Source organism: Manis pentadactyla, chromosome 7, assembly GCF_030020395.1.
Source record: "Manis pentadactyla isolate mManPen7 chromosome 7, mManPen7.hap1, whole genome shotgun sequence".
Classification (NCBI taxonomy): Eukaryota; Metazoa; Chordata; class Mammalia; order Pholidota; family Manidae; genus Manis; species Manis pentadactyla.
In genome coordinates, this window is record NC_080025.1 from 44,971,299 (window position 1) to 44,993,466 (window position 22,168).

The window sequence follows — 22,168 nt, forward strand, 5'->3', positions numbered from 1 at the left end:
AACAGCCCTTCCTGGTTCTTTCTAGCCTTTAAGCACTGTTAACATTTCCACATTGTCTCTAACAGTGCTTACACTTTTATGACACCATTGTAGAGTGTATGTACTAAAAACCATGACTTTTTAAAAATAAGTCTATTTTGTCCTGAGGTCATAGGATGTATGAATTAGGGGTGGCTGTTAAATTGATCAGGTCATTAAAGCACGCATACACGTGAGGGGCATCACAGCCACTGGTGAGCAGGAGGAGAGGTTACCTGGCTGTCCGCTGGGGCCTCCCTCGGGTGAGGCTAGGCCAGCCAGGCTCACAGGTCTTGGAGAAATGCTTCAGGCTCCTCTGCTCACCCAGGAAGCTGGGAAGCCGCCTGCTGCTTTTCGCTGGTGTGATTGCTCTTCAGACTGTTTTGGGGCCCATAGCTTCCCTTTGGCTGAGGGACTGCATGGTTAGCTGACCTTGTGGGTTGACCATTGCCTGCACTACAGGCTGTGCTTCCCTTTGTGTGTCCTTTCAATAAGCAACCATCTGATGAAAGAGATGCTCAGAGCTGTTAAGACTTGAATGTCATTTAAAAAAAAAAAATTGGAATGTTTCTTTCTCCCTTGTTTCACTCTTGGCACTTTAGTCAGCATCCTATGGACTGAGAAGGGCAGGCAGGACTCCAGGGGTGACAGTGTTTTGTCTGTCCGGCATTTGGTTTCTGACCTCTATTGGCTGGAAGAGAGATGTCCCCGTGCATCACAGGGCACAGGATTCCACACACTTACAGGCCCTCAGAGGAAGACCTTCCCGATTATAGGTGACAGTGGCAGGGTAGCCACTGATGAATGAAGCTCACTATAGCTCTTGGTTGTCTGTAATGCCAGACTGCAGAACTTGAGCATAAATTAAAGTGTTTGGGTTGGAAGCTTTTGCACATGGACAGCAGCCTTGCTGAGGCTGTGTGAGACAGAACTGAGGGTTTTAGCCCGCTGCAAGGTCACTGCGCTGAGGTCTGCATTGTTCTGGCCCGCTTACAGTAAGTGCAGGTCCTCACTTACACCCATTCAGTTTTGTTGTGAGACAGATCAGTACTGGGAGGAGTTGCTAATGCTGTGATTCGGGGCCAGGGTGGTTGACTGTTGCCCCTAAAGTAAGAGCTGTTCTTCCTGCAGAAAAGCCACCTGGGCATCTTTAAGGAGCTGACACATGGCTCATATCTGGGTGAGAAGTCGACATCCTAATGCTCAGAGCCTGTAATTTTGCCCTTAAAATGGAGCAACTTCCCCAAAAAGCCAGTGCCCCTTAGTCAGGAGACACTTAACCCTTTGGGTAGTGGGGCTTGTTGTCTCTGTCCAACCTGGAGTGGCTACTGGTGGCCTTCATTTGGATGGTGACATCAGTGAGAATCACCCTCCCAAAGTGGCCAGATGGCTCTGTTTCTCATCAGCCAGGCTGAATGAAGGCCCCTTGGAGTCTCTGATTTCTCCTGGAGGACTGGAGAATTACCTAACCCTGCAACTTCTCCAGGAAATGTTAACATTTGTGTGGAGGGCACTTGAAATATGGAAGAAGAATGTGACCATTTGAAAATAATTGTCATATTTATGTCAGCTCTGTGTATTTGTGTGTATTTGGGGTCTTCCTGGAACACTGAGTCGAGGGGACTGTTGATTGTTTTGGTGTATGACGAGCATGAGAAGACATGCTGTGTGCCTTCCTGGTTCCCAGTTGACCAGAGGGTGGGTTTCTGTGCTCAGGCACCATGAGACTGCACAGGCCACATAGCTGACGACTGAGCCCAGGCGTGACCCTGCCCCTCAGCAGGGCTTGGCTCCCCCTCCTGCTGTGCCCGTGGCCTCTGGGGAGGGGATAAGTCCATTGATCCGTGTGTGCGCATGCAGACAGTGGTGTGTTCTGTGTGTGTGTGTGTGCGCACAGTGGTGCACAGGTATGCAGCATGTGCATAGACATACCTCCCTAGAGAGTGTAAGGAGGCCTGAAATAAGTGGTGAGTTTTGTGTCCACATTCCAGACATTCTGAGGAAACTATGGAAATAAATCTGTCAGTGACTCAAATCTGTGAAATAGTAAATCCACCAAATAGCCTGGAAACAAGAAAAATGTATTTATTGGCTCATTTCAGCAAATGGACCAGCCAATTAAAAAATTTATCATAAAGTGAGAAAAATGTAGCCATCATGGGCAGGTATTCACTCGTGGTGAGAGGTACATGTAGGAACACATGACCCTTGAAGGAAATGCGGTTTGGGAAGAGCCTGGAGCCTGGCCGCACTGCTCATGACCCTCAGGTGGGGAAGGTTCCAGTACAGCTGCCCATTACCACTGTTCGGGGAGAAATTATTTGCCACCACGGCCTTTAGAACTCGTATTTTTGGCCTTCGTGAATCCTCAGGAGAGTACTCTGTCCACGAGATGTGCCAGCGCTAGTGTTTCACGCTGACTCGCAGCGAATGGGGATGAGCCACGCCACGCGGCAGGACAGCGCCCCTGTGGCGAGGAGGACTTCCATGGATGGCAAACTACTGAGGCTCAGATACAGCAGGTGGAGTGTGGAGCCCGCTCGGCAACCCAGCACTATGCCTGTCCGCCCAGGCCAGCTGTGCCTGTGCATACCTGACAGCAGACCCAACATAGGGAATGGGAGGTTTGTCTTAGGGACTTAGAGAAATAATCTAGAAGTGGGGGATGAGGTTTCTGTGTTAAATTGGGAGTTGTGGACTCAAGTATTTACAGTAATAAGGACTTTTTGTAGAAGTGAGTTTCCATGTATGTGTATGTGTACATGCACATTGGCACACATTCCCATGCCTGTGTGTACATGCACGTTCACACATTTCTGTGTGTATGTATATGCATATTCACAACTCTTCCACATGTGTATGTGCACACTCACACACACTAGGTGAATAAGGGGACATTGTCACTGGAGACTGGCTGGCATGATGATACTCTGCGGGATGAGGGCCACGGACCGGCTCTGACAGTGGACAGAGCGCCTGGGGTGGTTCACAAGTGCAGCCCTTTGCAGATTCTGGGAAGCTGTCCTCAGGAAGGCGCTGTGGAAAGATGGCCTTCACATTTGCCAGACCAGAGAGAGGCGAGAACCAACACTCATTGGGGTTGGCAGCATCTCTGGGCCAAGGCTGAGAAGGAGCTGCATCAGAGAGAAGATGAAGGGATAGGGGCCCCCGTGGGCGGGTCCAGAGGGTACCCTGATGTCAGGGGAGAGAGGCATTGAAGAGACCATACCTTTGCTTAAGGGCAGTAGAGTTCTAGCTGGAATCTAGGTAGGAGAGACTTTGATGCTGATGCAGCGGAGAGGGCGACAGAGCCAGGGAGGAAGAAAGGAAAACCTGCTTGCCCATCCCTTCCAGTGTGTCCCCACCTCTGGGCCCCTTCCCAGCTGTGCTGCATCTGCTGTGACCAGGTTACAGGGTAAGGAGGCTTGCTGACCCTGGCGCCACCCCCACTTCTGTGGACCATGATCCCCACTGTGAGCCAGGCCCCCCTCTGTAGACCGTGTCCCCACCATGGACCTTGCCCCCATGGACTGTGGCACATTCCACATCTGGGTAATGGCCTTCCTGAGTATAGGCATCACACATTATGCATCTTTGAATTACACAGGATCTTGTTTTCTTTTAATGAAGAAACTTCTGGCTTGCTAAAATTGTTATTAAAATTGCTGATTATGAATAATCAGCATATTCCAAACATTCAGATTCCTCTTTCTTTTAAGATGCTTCTATAGCAAAAGCTTTAGATAAGTATTGCAACTCACCTTTAATGTCTCCACTAAGTTTTGTTAAGAGAAAATGAAATATTACTAGTTGGATGTTGTTTGCTCATTTTAAGAAAAGACCCTCCTAGAAAAGAAATGATGCTTTTATAGCTAGTTATAAACTGATGCTTATAACCGTCAGAGAGCTTATGTGACAGTGTGTTTTGTTGGCTGAAATATTGATCCAGACTAAATAGCTTCGGCAACTTTTCTTCTAAAGAAATGCCATCCCTTGGGCATTCCTAGGGAGGAGCTTGGCCAAGAGAATGCTGCTTTCCCAGTAATCTCACATAATAGAAACTAAATTCATAATTTCCATCTCCCTGCCCGTCATGGGGATTAGTTCACACAAAGCTGGCATGCTTCATGCCTCTTGGTTTGTTGTTTACTCTGAAGTGACGCAAGGTTCCCAGGGCATGAGAAGATAGCATGCCCTTTGGCTGAGGGATTCAGCTAAGGGTGCGTCTGCCAGGAAGGCTGTGCTCTGAGGATAAGGGGCAGCAGGCAGAGAACAGCCAACCGGGAGGGGAACTTTGTCTGACCCCTTGCCCAGGACTGAGCTGGCCACGCGGAATGGGAAGCGATGTTCTCTTGCCTCTCACCAGAAAACGTCAGTAGCTTTGCCAGCTCTGTGCTGCTCTGCCGCGTAGATGCTGTGAGTGTGGGCAGGACAGCCGTGTCCGTCAGCCCAGCTGGTTTGCACCCAGGAATCCTGCCCTAGAAGTCTGCCAAAAACGTATCAGAAGAAAAGGGAATGAGGATCATAAGTCTGTATCCTCTCTTCCACTTGATTCTTTGACAAAGCTTACATAAAAGGAGAGTTACATTAAAGCCTTTCGAGAGAGGGCAGCATGGCATAAGGAGAGGAGGAACTGGCTGTAGTCTGACTGCAGCCCAGGTAACTCGGCCACCCCAGGATCCGCTCACCATCTTGGGCCTCAGTTTTTCTCACCATTAGCACTCTGCCATCCCACCATCCTAGAAGTACCTGATCTAACGCAGAAGAGCCTGATGCTGTCAGGACTGTGGGCAGCTATTTTAGGTATACTTACTGCAACCAAAATGCTTTCCTTGATTTTTAAATGAAAGTCTATATGAATCCCTCACTAACCATGTCAGCAGATCTACTCAGGCTTCTGGTAGACTTGGTAACACAGTTGGTTCTCACAAGGTACAGTCTTATTTGCTAGAATGGATGGTTTTGAGAGATGGGGATGAAATGGCTATTCATCCTTATGGTTCTGAGTCAACTTATCTTAAATAAGAAGGTTTCAAGTGCAGCACTTACCTGAGTGTCTCTGGAAGCATTTTCTAGTCAGAGGTCACTGCGTCCCTTCCTAGTTAAGGGGACCCAGGATTCCCTCTCAAGGCTGCATGACCTGGTGTGCTTGTACAGCTGCTCTCAGACGCATGGAAGGAACATAAGCAAAAGGCAGCAAAGCCTGGCAACTTGCTTGGGCTTACGCTAGAAAGGTGATGCTGGCCTTGGCACACTCAGTTTCTTGACCCGTAATGATTGCCTATCAACTTATATAAATGGTTAAGGGAGAAAAACCTGCTTTCTGTAGTGCTTGTGAACCCCAACATTACTTGAGGGAAGCCAGGCCCTCCCAGAGCCACCCTCAGGGTCATGTGGATGGAGCTGCCCCAGCGATGGCCTCTGCCTTAGTGCCAGTGCTGGCCCCATGGAGAACCTCACACCTGCTTAATGCTCCTGCTGGGCTGGGACAAAGCTAATTCTCCAGGCCAAGCTGAAGGTCACCCACCCGCTACCTGGATGATGCTCGGAGCCTCTCCTTGCTAAGCCCGTGGGGTTGGGTTGGGGGTGGGGCTGTGCTTCGTCCTGGACAACCAGAGAAGCTGTGACAATCAGATGCAAGGAGAATGGACTTGCCGAGGAGACAAACACATTCAAACAACGACAATTACATTATTTCTAATGTAAAATTAGAAGTCTATGGCAAAATCAACCATTGCAGATGACGTTGGTCCCATTTTGAGCTGACACTCAGATCCTGAAATTTTAAGTTTTCACCTCTTCTTTTTCCTCTACTCCCAGATATGTGTGTGTGATATAGGATCGAGTTACCATTTTACACTGACTGCAAGAAATGAATTAATGGACTATTAGTTGTGTTGTGGATACACAGAGACAATCTGACTTTACCTCCTGCTGCCAGCAGGCTGTATGGCAAAGGTTTATCCCCAGAGTCTGAAGTTCCGGGAGGTCTGGGACGTGAAGGTTGTGTTTGCTTCATTCCCATCTCTCCCCAGTATCCATTGCTTTTACATTACGATTTATAGTGTTTTACTCACAGGATAAAAACTTGAGAGAAATTCTCCTGAAATTATGATAGCTGAAATCTGTGGGTCTGGGCACTGACCTTTGGAGAAGGAAATGACTCATTCCTCTAAAAGAAAAGAACTTGATTTAAAAAAATTTTTATTGACTAGTTTGGACAGGAATGGGAAATCAAATCCCCTTGCAGGAAAGCCGTGGTCTGCCCCTGATGAACGTGGCCACTTTGTAGCAGGAGAAAGTTGGACTAATAAGACATGAGCCAGGCTGTATTGACTCTGAGCTGTATGTTTGGACTAAACTCTGGGTTTTTCATTTTATTTAATATTGATGTGAGCCAGCATTTTAAAGGACTTAACAGTGTTTTCCATCCAAATTATTTTTGGATTTTTTTCTACATTCTGTGCCCAAATCCCAGAAGTGCAGAAAAAAGGAAGATAGAAGTTAAACCAGAGTTGTCTGTGGGCTTCTCATATATGGCTTTCCTATATTGAGGTACATTATTATGGCCATCTATATATACATTGTTGGGAGTTTTTATTATTCATGGTTGTTGATTTCTTTTTTTTTTTTTTTTGGTATCATTAATCTACAATTACATGAAGAACATTATGTTTACTAGGCTCCCCTCTTCACCAAGTCCCCCCCCACCCCATTACAGTCACTGTCCATCAGTGTAGTAAGATGCTGCAGAATCCCTACTCGTCTTTGTTGCACATCCCTCCCTGTGCACCCCCCCCCCACTGCACATGCTAATTGTAATGCCCCCTTTCTTTTTCTGCACCCTTATCCCTCCCTTCCCACCCATCCTCCTCAGTCCCTTTCCCGTTGGTAACTGTTCATACATTCTTGGGTTCTGTGATTGTGCTCCTGTTTTGTACCTTCAGTTTTTCTTTGTTCTTATACTCCACATATGAGTGAAATCATTTGATGTTTGTCTTTCTCGGCCTGGCTTATTTCACTGAGCATAATACCCTCTAGCTCCATCCATGTTATTGCAAATGGTAGGATTTGTCTTCTCATGGCTGAGTAATATTCCATTGTGTATATGTACCACCTCTTCTTTATCCATTCATCTAATGATGGACACTTAGGTTGCTTCCATTTCCTGGCTATTGTAAATAGTGCTGCGATAAACATAGGGGTGCATCTGTCTTTTTCAAACTGGGCTGCTGCATTCTTAGGGTAAGCTCCTAGAAGTGGAATTCCTGGGTCAAATGGTATTTCTATTTTGAGCATTTTGAGGAATCTCCGTACTGCTTTCCACAATGGTTGAACTAATTTACATTCCCACCAGCAGTGTAGGAGCGTTCCCCTTTCTCCACAACCTCGCCAACATTTGTTGTTGTTTGTCTTTTGGATGGTGGCGATCCTTACTGGTGTGAGGTGATATCTCACTGTGGTTTTAATTGCATTTCTCTGATGATTAGCAAACTGCAGCATCTTTTCATGTGTCTGTTGGCCATCTGAATTTCTTCTTTAGAGAACTGTCTTTTCAGCTCCTCTGCCCATTTTTTAATTGGATTATTTGCTTTTTATTTGTTGAGGTGTGTGAGCCCTTACATATTTTGGATGTCAACCCTTTATCGGATCTGTCATTTATGAATATATTCTCCCATACTGTAGGGTACCTTTTTGTTCTGTTGATGGTGTCCTTTGCTGTACAGAAGCTTTTTAGCTTGATATAGTCCCACTTGTTCATTTTTGCTTTTGTTTCCCTTGCCCGGGAAGATATGTTCATGAAGAAGTTGCACATGTTTATGTCTAAGATTTTTGCCTATGCTTTTTTCTAAGAGTTTTATGGTTTCATGACTTACATTCAGGTCTTTGATCCATTTCTGATTTACTTTTGTGTATGGGGTTAGACAGTGATCCAGTTTCATTCTCTTACATGTATCTGTCCAGTTTTGCCAGCACCATCTGTTGAAGAGACTGTCATTTCCCCATTGTATGTCCATGGCTCCTTTATCGTATATTAATTGACCATATATGTTTGGGTTAATGTTTGGAGTCTCTATTCTTTTCCACTGGTCTGTGGCTCTGTTCTTGTGCCAGTACCAGATTGTCTTGATTACTGTGGCTTTGTAGTAGACCTTGAAGTTGGGGAGCGAGACCCCCCCCACACACACACTTCATTCTTCCTTCTCAGGATTGCTTTGGCTATTCAGGGTCTTTAGTGGTTCCGTATGGATTTTAGAACTATTTGTTCCAGTTTGTTGAAGAATGCTGTTGGTAATTTGATAGGGATTGCATCAAATCTTTATCTTGCTTTGGGCAGGATGGCCATTTTGACAATATTAATTCTTCCTGGCCAAGAGCATGGGATGAGTTTCCATTTGTTAGTGTTCTCTTTAATTTCTCTTAAAAGTGTCTTATAGTTTCCAGGGTATAGGTCTTTCACTTCTTTGGTTAGGTTTATTCCTAGATAGTTTATTCTTTTTGATGCTCTTGTGAATGGTATTGTTTTCTTCATTTCTCTTTCTGTTACTTCATTGTTAGTGTATAGGAAAGCCACAGATTTCTGTGTGTGAATTTTGTATCCTGCAACTTGCTAAATTCCGGTATTAGTTCTAGTAGTTTTGGTGTGAAGTCTTTAGGGTTTTTTATGTACAATATCATGTCATCTGCAAATAGTGGCAGTTTAACTTCTTCTTTACCAATCTGGATTCCTTGTATTTCTTTGTTTTGTCTGATTTCTGTGGCTAGGACCTCCAGTACTATGTTAAATAGCAGTGGGGAGAGTGGGCATCCCTGTCTTGTTCCTGATCTCAGAGGAAAAGCTTTCAGCCTCTTGCGGTTCAGTATGATGTTGGCTGTGGGTTTATCATATATGGCCTTTATTATGTTGAGGTACTTGCCCTCTATACCCATTGTGTTGAGAATTTTTATTATGAATGGATGTTGAATTTTGTTGAATGCTTTTTCAGCACCTATGGAAGATAATCATGTGTTTTTTGTCCTTCTTTTTGTTTATATGGTGGATGACGTTGATGGATTTTCAAATGTTGTTCCATCCTTGCATCCCTGGGATGCATCCTACTTGGTCATGGTGTATGATCCTGTTGATGTATTTTTGAATTTAGTTTGCTAATATTTTGTTGAGTATTTTTGCATCTGCATTCATCAGGGATATTGGTTTGTAGTTTTCTTTTTTGGTGGAGTCTTTGCCTGGTTTTGGTATTAGGGTGATGTTGGCTTCATAGAATGAGTTTGGGAGTATTACCTCCTCTTCTATTTTTTGGAAAACTTTAAGGTGAATGAGTATTATGTCTTCTCTGTATGTCTGATAAAATTCTGAGGTAAATCCGTCTGGTCCGGGGGTTTTGTTTCTGGGTAATTTTTTGATTACCGCTTCAATTTCGTTGCTGGTAGTTGGTTTGTTTAGAATTTCTGTTTCTTCCTTGGTCAGTCTTGGAAGGTTGTATTTTTCCAAGAAGTTGTCCATTTCTTCTAGGTGTTCCAGCTTGTTAGCATATAGGTTTTCATATTACTCTCCAATAATTCATTGTATTTCTGTGGGGTCCATCGTGATTTTTCCTTTCTTGTTTCTGATTCTGTTGATGTGTGTTGATTCTCTTTTTCTCTTAATAAGTCTGGCTAGAGGCTTGTCTGTTTTGTTTATTTTCTCAAAGAACCAGCTCTTGGTTTCATTGATTTTTTTCTATTGTTTTATTCTTCTCAATTTTATTTATTTCTTCTCTGATCTTTATTATGTCCCTCCTTCTGCTGACTTTAGGCCTCATTTGTTCTTCTTCTTCCAATTTTGATAATTGTGATGTTAGACTATTCATTTGGGATTGTTCTTCCTTCTTAAATATGCCTGGATTGCTATATACTTTTCTCTTAAGACTGCTTCGCTGCATCCCACAGAAGTTGGGGCTTTGTGTTGTTATCATTTGTTTCCATATATTGCTTGATCTCTGTTTTAATTTGGTTGTTGATCCATTGATTATTTAGGGACTTCATCCTTTAGCTCTTGCATATTTCTCTAAAGATCCATCAGCATGGTTATGACCTTTATTTTGAATTATTTTAGGAGGAGATTGGTTAGGTCTGTCTCCCCTGGCCCTCTCTCAGGGGTTGTCTGGACTATTTTGGACTGGACTAAATTCTTCTGCCTTTTCATGGTGATAGAGGTAGCTGTAGGCCGGTAGCGCATGTGTCAGCTGGGAGAACAAAGTCCTTTCCTGCTTACTGGACACCTTGCCCTTCTCCGCTGCCTGTGTCGGTTACCCCCACTCCTGGAGCAGCTTCCGGGTTAAGCCCCTAAGCTGCTGTGGGCGGGGTCTCCATCAGGGTAGCCCAGAGCCCTGCGGGCAGTGGCAGGCATGCCGGGTGCACTCTCCCATGAAAGTGGCGCCCCTGCCAGGCAGCTGTGTGCCAACAGCAGCCTTTGAGTCTGGTCCGGGTGGCTGTGCGCCGGGCTGAGTGGCTGCTGGGGGCGCAGCTGCTCCTGGGCTGCTCCTTTGCAGCTGCCGCCGGCTCCCGCGGGCCGCTCCCGGGCCCCTCTGGCACTGCCGTGAGCTTGCGTGGGCCTCTCCTGGGCCTCTCCAGCGCAACTGTTGCTGGCACGCGTGGGCCGCTCCCAGGCTGCTCGATCGCCACTCCTGCAGGCTTGTGCAGACCTCTCTTGGTCCCCTCCCGGTCCCCTCTGGTGCTGCTGCCACGGGCTCACGCAGGCCGCTCCCGGTCCCCTCCAGCACCACCGCTGTGGGCTTGTGTGGGCCGCTCTGTTGCCTCCGCTGCCAGACCATGGGACTGGTCCTGGGCCGCTCAGGTGCTGCCGCCACGGGCTCACGCAGGCCACTGTGTCGCCGCCACTGCTGCCAGCTCATGTGGGCCAGCCCCAGGCCGCTCGGCCACCACCGCCGCGGGCTTGTGCGGGCCGCTCCCGGGCCCCTCTGGTTCCACCTCCCCCGGTGCGCGCTGCAGCTCTCCCAGTAGTGGACCGGTGTGTCAGGGTCCGCGCCAGTTGAGGGAACGACTGGCAGGCTGCTTATTGCCATGAGGGGCTTTATAGCTGTGCTGCCGCCCAGGGCGTTAGGTCGCCTAGAGTTCCCCGGATTCCCCGGTGCTGGGGTGTGTGTGTCGGGAGGAGTTTGTCCAGCTGTGAGGTCTCTGTCCCTTTAAGACTTGCAGAAAGCACTCGCTTTTCTTTTGTCTCAGGGGCGCCGGCTGCGGGGACCTGCCCACAGGTTTTGCTTTTCCGTTTCTCTAATATCCAGCACCCCGTGCACCTTGTGTCTGCAGTCCGGGTGCGGATTTCTAGAGCTGGTTGTTTAGCAGTCCTGGGCTTTCACTCCCTTCCCATTCCAACTCCTTTCTTCCTGCCGGGTTTTGGGGTGGGGGAGCATTTAGTCCCACCTGGCCGCGGCTTGTATCTTACCCCCTTCGTGTGATGCTGAGTTCTCGCAGATGTAGAGTTGTACTGCATCCTGGCTGTTGTACTGCATCCACTGGTGTCTCTTTTAGGAATAGTTGTATTTATTGTATTTTCATAAATATGTATGTTTTGGGGAGGAGATTTCCACTGAACTACTCACGCCGCCGTCTTGGGTCCTCCCACTTGATTTGTTTTTATTGAAGTATCATTGATATAACATCTTATGTTGGTTTCAGATGTACAACAAACACAGTGGTTCAACAGTCACCCATATTACCTAATCCTCAACCCCTCTAGTGTGGTTACTGTCTGTCAATGTAGAAAGATGTTACAGAATCACTGACTATATTCTCTGTACTGTACTACCGTCTCGTGACCAACTTTTGTGAATTATTGTGTCCCTTTTGGATGTTGAATCTTTCTAATGCTTTTTCTGTGTCTGTTGAGATGATCATATGATTTTATTCTTTGTTTTGTTAATGTGATGTTATCCCATTGACTTTTCTGGATTTTGAACCATCCTGTATCCCTGGAATAACTCTCACTGGATCATAGTGTATGATCCTTTTAATGTGCTGTTGAATTTGGCTTGCTATTTCTTTGTTGAGGAGTTTTATGTCTATGTTCATCATACTCAAAGTGAAAAGCCAACAGCATTTCCTTTAAGATCAGAAACAATACAAGGACACCCCCTCACCACTTTTATTCAACATAGCATTGGAAGTTAGGCAAGAAAAAGAAATAAAAGACATCCAAATAGGAACAAAAGAAGTAAAACTGTCACTGTTTGTGGATGACATGATAGTATAGTTAGAAAACCCTAAGACTCCACCAAAGAAAAACATTAAAACTAACAAACAAATTTGGTAAAGTTGCAGGATACAAAAGTCAATATACAAAAATGTATTTTCATTCGCTAATAATGAATTACCAGGAAGAAAACTTAAGAAATGATCCAATTTACAGTTGTAGCGAAAAGAATAAAATATGTAGGAATAAAAATAGCCAAGGACATGAAAGACTTGTATATTGAAAAGTATAAGACATTAATGAAAGAAGTTGACGAACATGCTAATAAATGGAAAGATACTCCATGTTCATGAACTGGAGAAATCAATATCATTAAAATGTCCACACCACCTCAAGCATCTACAGCTCCAGTGCTACCCGCATCAAAATTCCAATGCATTTTTCACAGAAACAGAACAAATAATCCTAAAATTTGTGTGGAGCCACACTACGAAACTGTGAAGAGCAAGGTCTTGAGACAGAAGAACAAAGCTGGCAGGACCATGCTCCCCAATTTCAAAATCTATTACAAAGCTATAGTAATTAAAACAGTATAATACTGGCCTAAGAACAGGCACATGAATCAGTGGAACAGAACAGAGGGCCCAGAAATAAACCCACACATAAATGGTCAATTAAATCTACAACAAAAGAGCCAAGAGTATTTGAATTGTTGGGGAAAAAACAGTCTCTTCAACAAATGGTGCTGGGAAAACTGCACAGCCACAGGCAAACAATTGAAAGATGACAGCTATCTTGAACATGTATAAAGATGAACTCATAATGTAATAAGGACCTGAAACATCCTTAGAAGAAAATTTAGGCACTAAGTGCCTAATTGGTTTTGGTGATGATTTTTGGGGGTTTGACACCAAAAGCAAAGACAACAGATGAAAAAATAAACAGGTGGGACTACATCAAACTAAAACGCTTCTGCCCAGCCAAGGACACCATCAACAAAATGAAAAGACAGCCTACTTAAATATGAGAAAATATTTTCGAATTGTATATCTGATGAGGGGTTAATATCCAAACTATATAAAGAACTCATACAAATCAAAAGCAATAATACAAATAATCCAATTAAATAATGGGCAGAAGATCTGAGTAGACATTTTTCCAGAGAAGACATACAGTTGCCAACAGACACATGAAAAGATGCTCCACATCACTAATCATCAGGGAAATGCAAATCAAAAGCACAATGAGTTACCACCTCACACCTGTTAGGATGGCTATTATCAAAAAGACAAGAAAATTTGTATTGGCAAGGATATGGTGAAAAGGGAATCCTCCTGCCCTGTTTTTGGGACTGTAATTGGTGCAGGCACTATGGAAAACAGTATGGAGGGAGGTTACTAAAAAAATTAAAAATAGAAATACCATGTGATCCCGCAATCCCTCTCTTCAGTATTTATCCAAAGAAAACAAAAACACTAACTTGAAAAGGTACGTGTGCCCCATGTTCATTACATTATAACATTATTTATAATAGCTGAGATACGGACACAGCCTACATGTGCACGGTGGATGAATGGATAAAGAAGATGGATACATAACACAGTGAAATACTTCTTGGCCATGAAAGAGCAGGGAATCTTGCCATTTGAGACAACATGGATGGACCTCAAGGGCATTATGCTAAGTGAAATAAGTCAAACAGAGAAAGAGAAGTACCACAAGATCTATTTTATATATGGGATCTAAAAGAATAGGTCACAGACACAGAGAACAGATTGGTAGTTGCCAGATGTGGGTAGGAGAAACAGGTGAAGGTATAAAAAAGTAAAAAGAAAGATAATATAAAAAACAGAACAAAACACACATATCCTCTGGGAAGCCAGAATAGCGTGGCTGCCCCTGGGTTGAAGGTTAGAACCAGGGGTCTGTCCAAGAATTGCCCGCTGTGTCTGTGAGTGTGGCAGGCAAGGTGGTGAGGAGAGATGTCATTGAGTTGTATAGAACATATTTGGGCTAAAAAAACCATATTGTGTCAAAATTCAGTGATGTTCCAGAGATACAAGTAATGGAGAAGCCTGTTGCCCAGGGTAACATGTCAGAACTTGCAGTGGGTCTGAGAGGGAGTGTGTGCTGGTCTCTGGCTTCCTACCATCTGTGGCCATTTCACCGTGGCCCTAATGGGGTTATTCTTTTTTTTAATTTTCTTATCATTAATCTACAATTACATGAGGAACATTATGTTTACTAGACTGCCCCCATCACCAAGTCCCCCTACATACCCCATTACAGTCACTGTCCATCAGCATAATAAGATGCTATAGAATCAGTACTTGTCTTCTCTGTGTTGTATAGCCCTCCCTGTGCCCCCCACATTATGTCTGCTAATAGTAATGCCCCTTTTTTTCTCCTTATCCCTCCCTTCCCACCCATCCTCCACGGTCCCTTTCCCTTTGGTAACTGTTAGTCCATTCTTGGGTTCTGTGAGTCTGCTGCGGTTTTATTCCTTCTGTTTTTGCTTTGTTCTTATACTCCACAGATGAGTGAAATCATTTGATACTTGTCTTTCTCCGCCTGGTTTATTTCACTGAGCATAATACCCTCTATCTCCATCCATGTTGTTGCAAATGGTAGGATTTGTTTTCTTCTTATGGCTGAATAATATTCCACATCTTCTTTATCCACTCATCTACTGATGGATACTTAAGTTTCTTCCATTTCTTGGCTATTGTAAATAGTGCTGCAATAAACATAGAGGTGCATATGTCTTTTTGAAACTGGGTTCCTGTATTCTTAGGGTAAATTCTTAGGAGTGGAATACCTGGGTCAAATGGTATTTCTATTTTTAGTTTTTTGAGGAACTTCCAAACTGCTTTCCACAATGGTTGAGTTAATTTACATTCCCACCAGCAGTGTAAGGAGGGTTTATCTTTCTCCACATCCTCACCAACATTTGTTGTTGTTTGTCTTTTGGATGGCGGCCATCCTAACTGGTATGAGGTGATATCTCATTGTGGTTTTAATTTGCATTTCTCTGATGATTAACGATGTAGAGCATCTTTTCATGTGTCTGTTAGCCATCTGAATTTCTTCTTTGGAGAAGTGTCTGTTCAGCTCCTCTGCCCATTTTTTAGTTGTATTATTTGCTTTTTGTTTGTTGAGGTGTGTGAGCTCTTTATATATTTTGGATGTCAACTAATGGGGTTATTCTTACCAAAATATCAGTGAAGAAGGAAGCCGCATATATTAGACATCTCTATTGTGATGGGGGTGTGCTAGGAGCTGCCAACGGCTTTGAAGTGAGTGGAATTTTCTGCTGTGGAGATGAGGGTGTTCCTCTAAGGTTACAGCCCGTGTGCACATGGGGTCCTGTGTCACCAGAACTGTGGTCTGTTTCCTGCCAACCCAGATGTCAGAGTGCCGCAAGGGCAGTGGGATTACAGAAGTAGAAGCTGAAATCAGTATACAGTGGGTGACCTGTAAAATACTTCTACTGGGGTGTTCTGCCCAGAGCTTCCCACAAATGCTTAGGGCATCTCAGGGGCGGAGATGGATTAATAGTGGTGTTGAGTGACTTGTCAGGCACTCAGAGTTGTGGTAAGGGCTGAGGGCAAGAATTTGGAAGTCCCAAGTCCAGACAGGGTGGGGTGAAGAGAAGCAGCTAGTGTCAGGGTTGTGAAATGCAATGTCATGAACATCAGGTTTACGGGATGCCGGATGTGCCCACACATATTTCAGAGGTAACAATGCTGGTAAGGGTGTATATTCTCTGTTGCATTTCACAAGCTTTAATAAATGTCCATAACGAGTGCCTGCATCCCTCTTATTTGGGGGCACTTGAGTGAGGCAGCCTTCCCCTGAACCACCTTCACAGCTCTGGACCTGAATTAGCCAAGCTCTGGTTTGCTCATTTACTTCATTTTATCTTCTGGACCCTGTGTTGTTAAGTAGATCTAAGCTCTGTCTCCATGGGTCCTCACAGTTGCTATGGAGGCAGATGTAAGGCAGAGGAAAATATTTAACAGTTCATTTTGCTCTGGCTTATTTGTCTAGTGACGAGTCCCATGTCTGCAGAACTCAAGAATTGGGAGAAACATTTACATTTTTCCATGAAAATCTAAATAGGTGTCAGTGAATTTTCTGAGTGTCAGGCTGTTTCCTGTAGATCTTGCCCCCTTTCTGTGGGAATGCTGCATTTCATCAACAAGGCATTGTTATCTTTGACACTTGGTGTCTCACAAGGAAGCATCGACTGCCACAAAAAAGAACCTTCAGGGATCGTTTCTTCCTTTGACTTTAATATTTAAGTATAAGAAAATCTGAGTCACAAAAATTTTGTCAGGGACAGAATAGATTTTGAGTCTGAGCACAGGTAATCCTGGGCTGTTGAGTAAAGTCGTGGGTGTTCATCACAGTTACTTTAAATACAGAGAAGCAGTTCAAATGAAAGCTTCCTCGCAAGTTCACTGTGTAAAACACCAGGGCAGAGCTACACAGAGGCTCACTCATCCATTCATTCATTCATTCTTGCAAATCTTGACTCAGGGGGCCCTCCACACACCAGGAGCTGGTAGGCACTCAGCACAGCATTAGGTAAACGTGGGTAATAATACTGTCCCCGTGGCTCCCACATTTTAGCAGGGGAGAAAAATAAATATATAATAACCATGATAGCACATTATTGGGTATTTACCTTCTGCCAAGAACTCTCCATAGCTCTCACATGTCTCATGTGGTCAACGTAGTAACTTTCTGATTTAAGTACCAGGATTTGCCCCAGTTTTACAGTAGATGAACTCAGTCAGAGAAGAATCAAGAAACTTGTCCGAGATGATGTAGCTTATGAGAGGCAAAGCCGGGAATTGAACCCAAGCATTGTGTCTTTGTGGCCTATAGCTGACCTGTCCTCTGCATCGGCTCCAGTGTGGAATACACAGGTGCTGGGGGACGTCACCAGGGCTGGTGTAGCCCCCATTTTTGTTTTTAATTTGAACTTGCGGTGCTAGTTCTCTAAACACTTTTCCTGCATTAACAGTTAGATGATTCTGTTAAGTAGACCCTGGAGGCAAAGAGGCTGAGAAGGTGTGTGTGTGAACTTTCGCTTGCCCCGCCCCTGCCCAGTGTAGAAATGGCTCTTTGGGAGCAATGAGCAAGTGTGTAGGGAATAAAAAAGAACTGATTCACAGTTTTTTAGGTATCTCTCACCAAGTACTGCATCCCATGGTCACATGAAGTCTTCTCAGAGTGCATTTATACCATGTGGCCATCTGTTCATAACTTCTGAACATGAGAAGAATCCCAAGGCCCTCCCTGGTGGCCAGGGGTCCTGCAGTCTCTTTGAGAAAAGGGCTTCGTGGCCTGCCCATCCCTTTCTCTTTCAGCCACCTAGTTGCTCACTCCCATGACAGGTGAAAAGTTGTAAGAAGGCTAATTCATACCCAGATTGGCCAAGACTATGAAATGATTCTAGCTGGTAAGTGTTCTTCTTAGAGGTTTAAAAAGTCTGCCATTTCCTTCATGGTTAAGAAAACAAACCTCACAGCCTGAATCTGTCATGCAGTGTCTTTTACTGTAATTTACCCAGGAAAGTGGAAATGCCGGTTTTGCTCAGGCCATTCAAACCTGTCCATGGAAATGATGGCATTAGAAGCCTGCGTGAGGTTTGATCCCGTTATCTCCAGGACTGAGCACTCTTACTGAGAAGTCGCCTGGCACTGATGCGATGTTCGTCTCTTCCCCTGGCAGGGCTGTGTAACCACACCAAACTCCCCGGCTGTGAATCCCCGTTCTGCTCCCTTGGGCCCATCCCTGTCACTCAGCAACATCTCAGGGGTGTCTGTGAAGTCGGACATGAAGAAGCGCCGAGCCCCTCCACCTCCTCCCCTGCCCGGAACCGGAACGGGGCCACCTGCACAAGACAAGCCATCTGAAAAGGTAGGCAGAGGCTCTGCTCGGGACCCGTGCATCTGCCCCGGGACCCGGGGACTCTGGGCGCTCCCCGCATGCGCTGTGATCCTTCAGGTCTGTGGCTTCGGCACTGAGTGTGTTTAGGGTGAATATTTAAGCTTTATTTAAAAGTAAAGGTGAGATGCCACACTTTGAATTAGAGAAGGTAAGAAAATTTTTGTGCCTTTAGTCCTTAAAGGCCTGTGCTTGTTGACAAACGTTTATTTTTACCATTGAAATTTGAGGCATTATCATGGTCACTTAATAAGATCACATGTTTAGGGGCACTGAAAGAAATCTGTAGTTTGTATAGAGCAAGGATGATTTGTAATAAAATATCAATGCCCTAAATAATTCAGATTTACAGGAAAGCTGAGATTTTTGCCTATTAAGTTGCTTTCTGTGCAATGTAACATTTGTCTGTGGAGACCTTGTATGGAAGCAGCCCCCTGATTGATGTTTATCTCATAAGTGCCATTGAAATGCCTTTGCGAGTGATCGGCATCGGCATCCCTGCCGGCTGGAGAGAGCTTTTGTCCTCAGCATTCGGCGTCTACATTAAGACTTCTTCCCTCCATCATCCGGCTAACACCTTGAAACACTTTCAAATCACATGCTCTCAATTTCCAGGGTGTTGGACACTCTTTGACAGGAACTCCTCTTTTTATGGCTTGGAATGTGACACTGAAAATGTGAAGTTTTTATTTTCCAAACCCTCCTGCTTTTGGCAGGGTGTGGCCAAGTGGGGCGGGCGCTGGGCACTTTAGGAAGCTGAGTTCTCCAAAGCAGCCAAGCTGTGCCCGGCAGCCCGGCCCGCTCCACATCTACTCTACGCAGTGTGTCAGCCCCGGTGTAAAGATGAGGGTGCATGATCTTCAGTAAGCTGGGATGCTTCCCAGTGACACACATACAGCGTCCTGGCGAGATGCCACACCACGAGCAGGCGCCTTTACCTAATGCACATTTAAAGGCTGTTTATTCTCTCTTCATGGGAATATGATTTCCTCTTTGCTTCTGCTTTGGTGTCTCGTGACCTGTCTCTGCTTCATAGTGGCCGATAGCATCATGTTCCTGCTCGTCTTCAGGTTCCAACTCTTTTTTGCTTGTTCATGAAATGACTGTTCCTTAAAACAAACTAGAAACTAAGTCTATACTCCTCAGATGGGTGGGGGATAGAAGGTGCATGGGTGGCTTTCTGTAGCAGTGTCATGATACCTCACTTACTTTCCTTTTGGGCCTTTCTATCTGTGTGTCAGTCCATCTGTCCATCTCTCTTTATAACCCTGTGGTCTTCTTCTATCCCTCCCATGGTGTTCTCTGGCCTCAGGACTCAGAGCCCACCCTTCCCATCTGCAGAGCTTTCCATTCAGAGCCATACCCACCTGTCTGAAAGCCTGTAGTGTAACACATTTTAGAAGAAAGTATTTGAGTTTTGTATTTATTAAACATTTTTTAATGCTACTGACTTGAGTTCCCATGGTATTTTAGCTGTCTTTTGTTAAGTTCAGGCACAAGTGTACATCTTTTGTTACACACGTGCATGGTTCAGTGGTGCAGATTTCACATGAGGCAACTTCCTGTGATGTCTACAGGGTGTCTCTTTATTTTGCTTGGGTTTAGATTCTGAGCTTTTTTGTAACACACAGAGCACATTTATAGCATTATAGCCCTTTTCAGCCACATACCTCTGGGGATGTCTTTTGCTTTTGATTGGAAGGAATATTTCTGTAGCAGTGAAAATTATGAATTCCAGTATCAATATTATTTAACCTTTTTTTTTTCCCAATGAGAGTTGCATTTTCCTAATGTTACAGGATGTAACTGTAAGCCATATCAACATTTTTAAAATGTCTTCTGTCCAGAGAAGATGTTGTGTGTTTCAGATTTGAATGTGCTTGTCCAGAATGGATAAAGATGGCTTGAGTAGGAAAATGAACCCTAAGTAGATAATTGGGAATTCTAAATGAAAAATAAATAGTACTTCATACCCTGAAAAATGAACAGAGTTCCCTCTGAGGCAGTAAAAGCTTTTTATTGAAATCTGTTTTGTTTGGCACAGAATGAATAGAGAAATTGGCTCCCAGAAACCATCTCCTTTTTTTAAGCATATGAGTGGCATATGCATTAGATTTAAGCATTTGCTGTGAATATGCTTTTTCTTGTTAAATGAAAGGTATTTTTTTATTTACTGATTTCTGGGAAAGGAACCCAAAACTGTATTGTCGTCAGCACTGGGGAAGAACGTCAATTCCTTCTCGAGAACTTCCTTCCAGAGAAAGATAAGGAGTTTGTTTGGAGAGCTGTGTTTATCTGCCACTGTCACTAGCACTGGGATACTGAATGGGAAGGGGAGGTTTCTTTCAAGGACATGACTCATTAATAAGAAAATTAGAGTGTTTAGGTTTTCATATTTAAGAGACATTTTTCTCATCATCTACGATTAAAAATTCACTATTCACTTACTCAGGTCTGGCAGGTGGAATAATTTCAGGCATCTTCCAGTTTACCTGAGACTTTTAAAAGATCTGTAGTTTGTGTAGCAGTATGTTACTTGATTCTCTACTTGTAATTTGATCATTAGTACTGGTTATTTCTTAAAGTACTTTCCATAGAGATTTTCCTGGAGGTGTTCAAGCCCATGAAAGGCTTCTGGAAGTCTGGTAGCAGAGAAGTTGGTGAGGGGAGTAAAGCCACATGCTGTATTTCAGGACGTGGGAGAACCACTCTTGGGCCAGACCCTCGTCTCTCTTCCCAGGCTCTTGGGTGTAGCTTCAGTTATGTGGAGTGCTCACATGGGAATGATACATTGTATATGTTAGGGCACCATATGCTAAGTCAGGATTTTTCAAACTAAAACAAGCATCAGAATCACCCCAAAGAGCTTCTTACTAAGACACATTTTACTTTGCTGCCCCCAAGAGTCTCTGATTTAGTAGTTCTGGGGCAGGGCCTGAGAATATGTGTTTGGACAAGTTCCAGGTGAACCCCATACCTCTCCACAGCATGCTACCACCCCGATCTGCCTGCTTACAATTCAAACTAATCAAATGTGACAGACTGTTCACTCATTGTAAATATTTTTAACAGGTCTGGAGAGATTCTTCAGGAGGAAAGCTACCTGGAGATAATTCAATCTATGCTGAGCAATAATCATTAGCTGCAGTTTACCGTAAAGTAGCTGAGGTCCAAAGTTAGATGCTGGGCCAAATGAAGAGCTCACTCCTTGCTGGGACCTGGGGAAAGCCCAGGTTAGGGACCGAGGGGCTGCCTGTTCCACTGGGCGGGCTCATTCCTCTCTTCCCTTTGAGGCTCTGCACTGTCCTCCCCACCGTGCTTGTTGCTGAGGTGAGACAACCTCATGTCATGACTCTGGCCCTGATCAGGGCCTAGAATTCTTGCCTGCTGCACCTATGCTTGGTCAGGGCTCCCTTTTGTGTGCCCAGTCACAGCAGCCTGAGCCCAGGGAGATTTGTCTTCTGTCGTTTGCACACCTTTCTCCCACTCAGTGCTTTTGGATCAGCGTGGGTCCCTGCTCGGTTGTGAGTGGGAGTTGTGCACACAGGTGCTGGGTGGGCATCCCTCCACTCACTCTCTGGTCCTGTGTCCTCTGCCAAGTGGGAGCAATGACAGCAGTATTGCGAGGTGCTTGGTGGGAGGGCAGAGCATGGAGCCTGGAGCTGCTTCCTGGGTTGGATCCCAGCTCCGTCATGCCAGGTGTTGTCTCCTTGGCAAGTTGCTCAACTCTGCACCTCACTGCTTAGGTGCACACACTGCACAACCGACTGGTGGACGTGGTGGTGGGGAAGCCAGTGCCTGAGGTAGAAGGCTGGCAGTGGGGGGGAAGGCTCTCTGCCCTGGCCAGGATCCTGCATTCACCAGTAGCAGATTATATTTAAAAATTGAACTCTGTTTCTAAAACACCAGATGCATAGTAGAAGGTCACCACACCCCTGGAACAGGTGAAACAATACCAAAGCCTCTCCCTCTGGGCCATAAACTGTGGATACCCCAGTC

General features: G+C 44.9%; 1 protein-coding gene across 7 annotated transcripts in view; it reads left to right on the forward strand.

Annotated features, from left to right (window-relative positions):
• COBL (cordon-bleu WH2 repeat protein) overlaps positions 1 to 22,168 on the forward strand; it is a 288,379-nt gene that overhangs the window by 151,971 nt on the left and 114,240 nt on the right. For all 7 annotated transcript variants that reach the window (XM_036918805.2, XM_036918804.2, XM_036918802.2 and 4 more), the window contains one exon: positions 17,954 to 18,142. In XM_036918805.2, the coding sequence (XP_036774700.2) occupies positions 17,954 to 18,142 (189 nt within the window). The remainder of the gene's footprint in view (positions 1 to 17,953; positions 18,143 to 22,168) is intronic.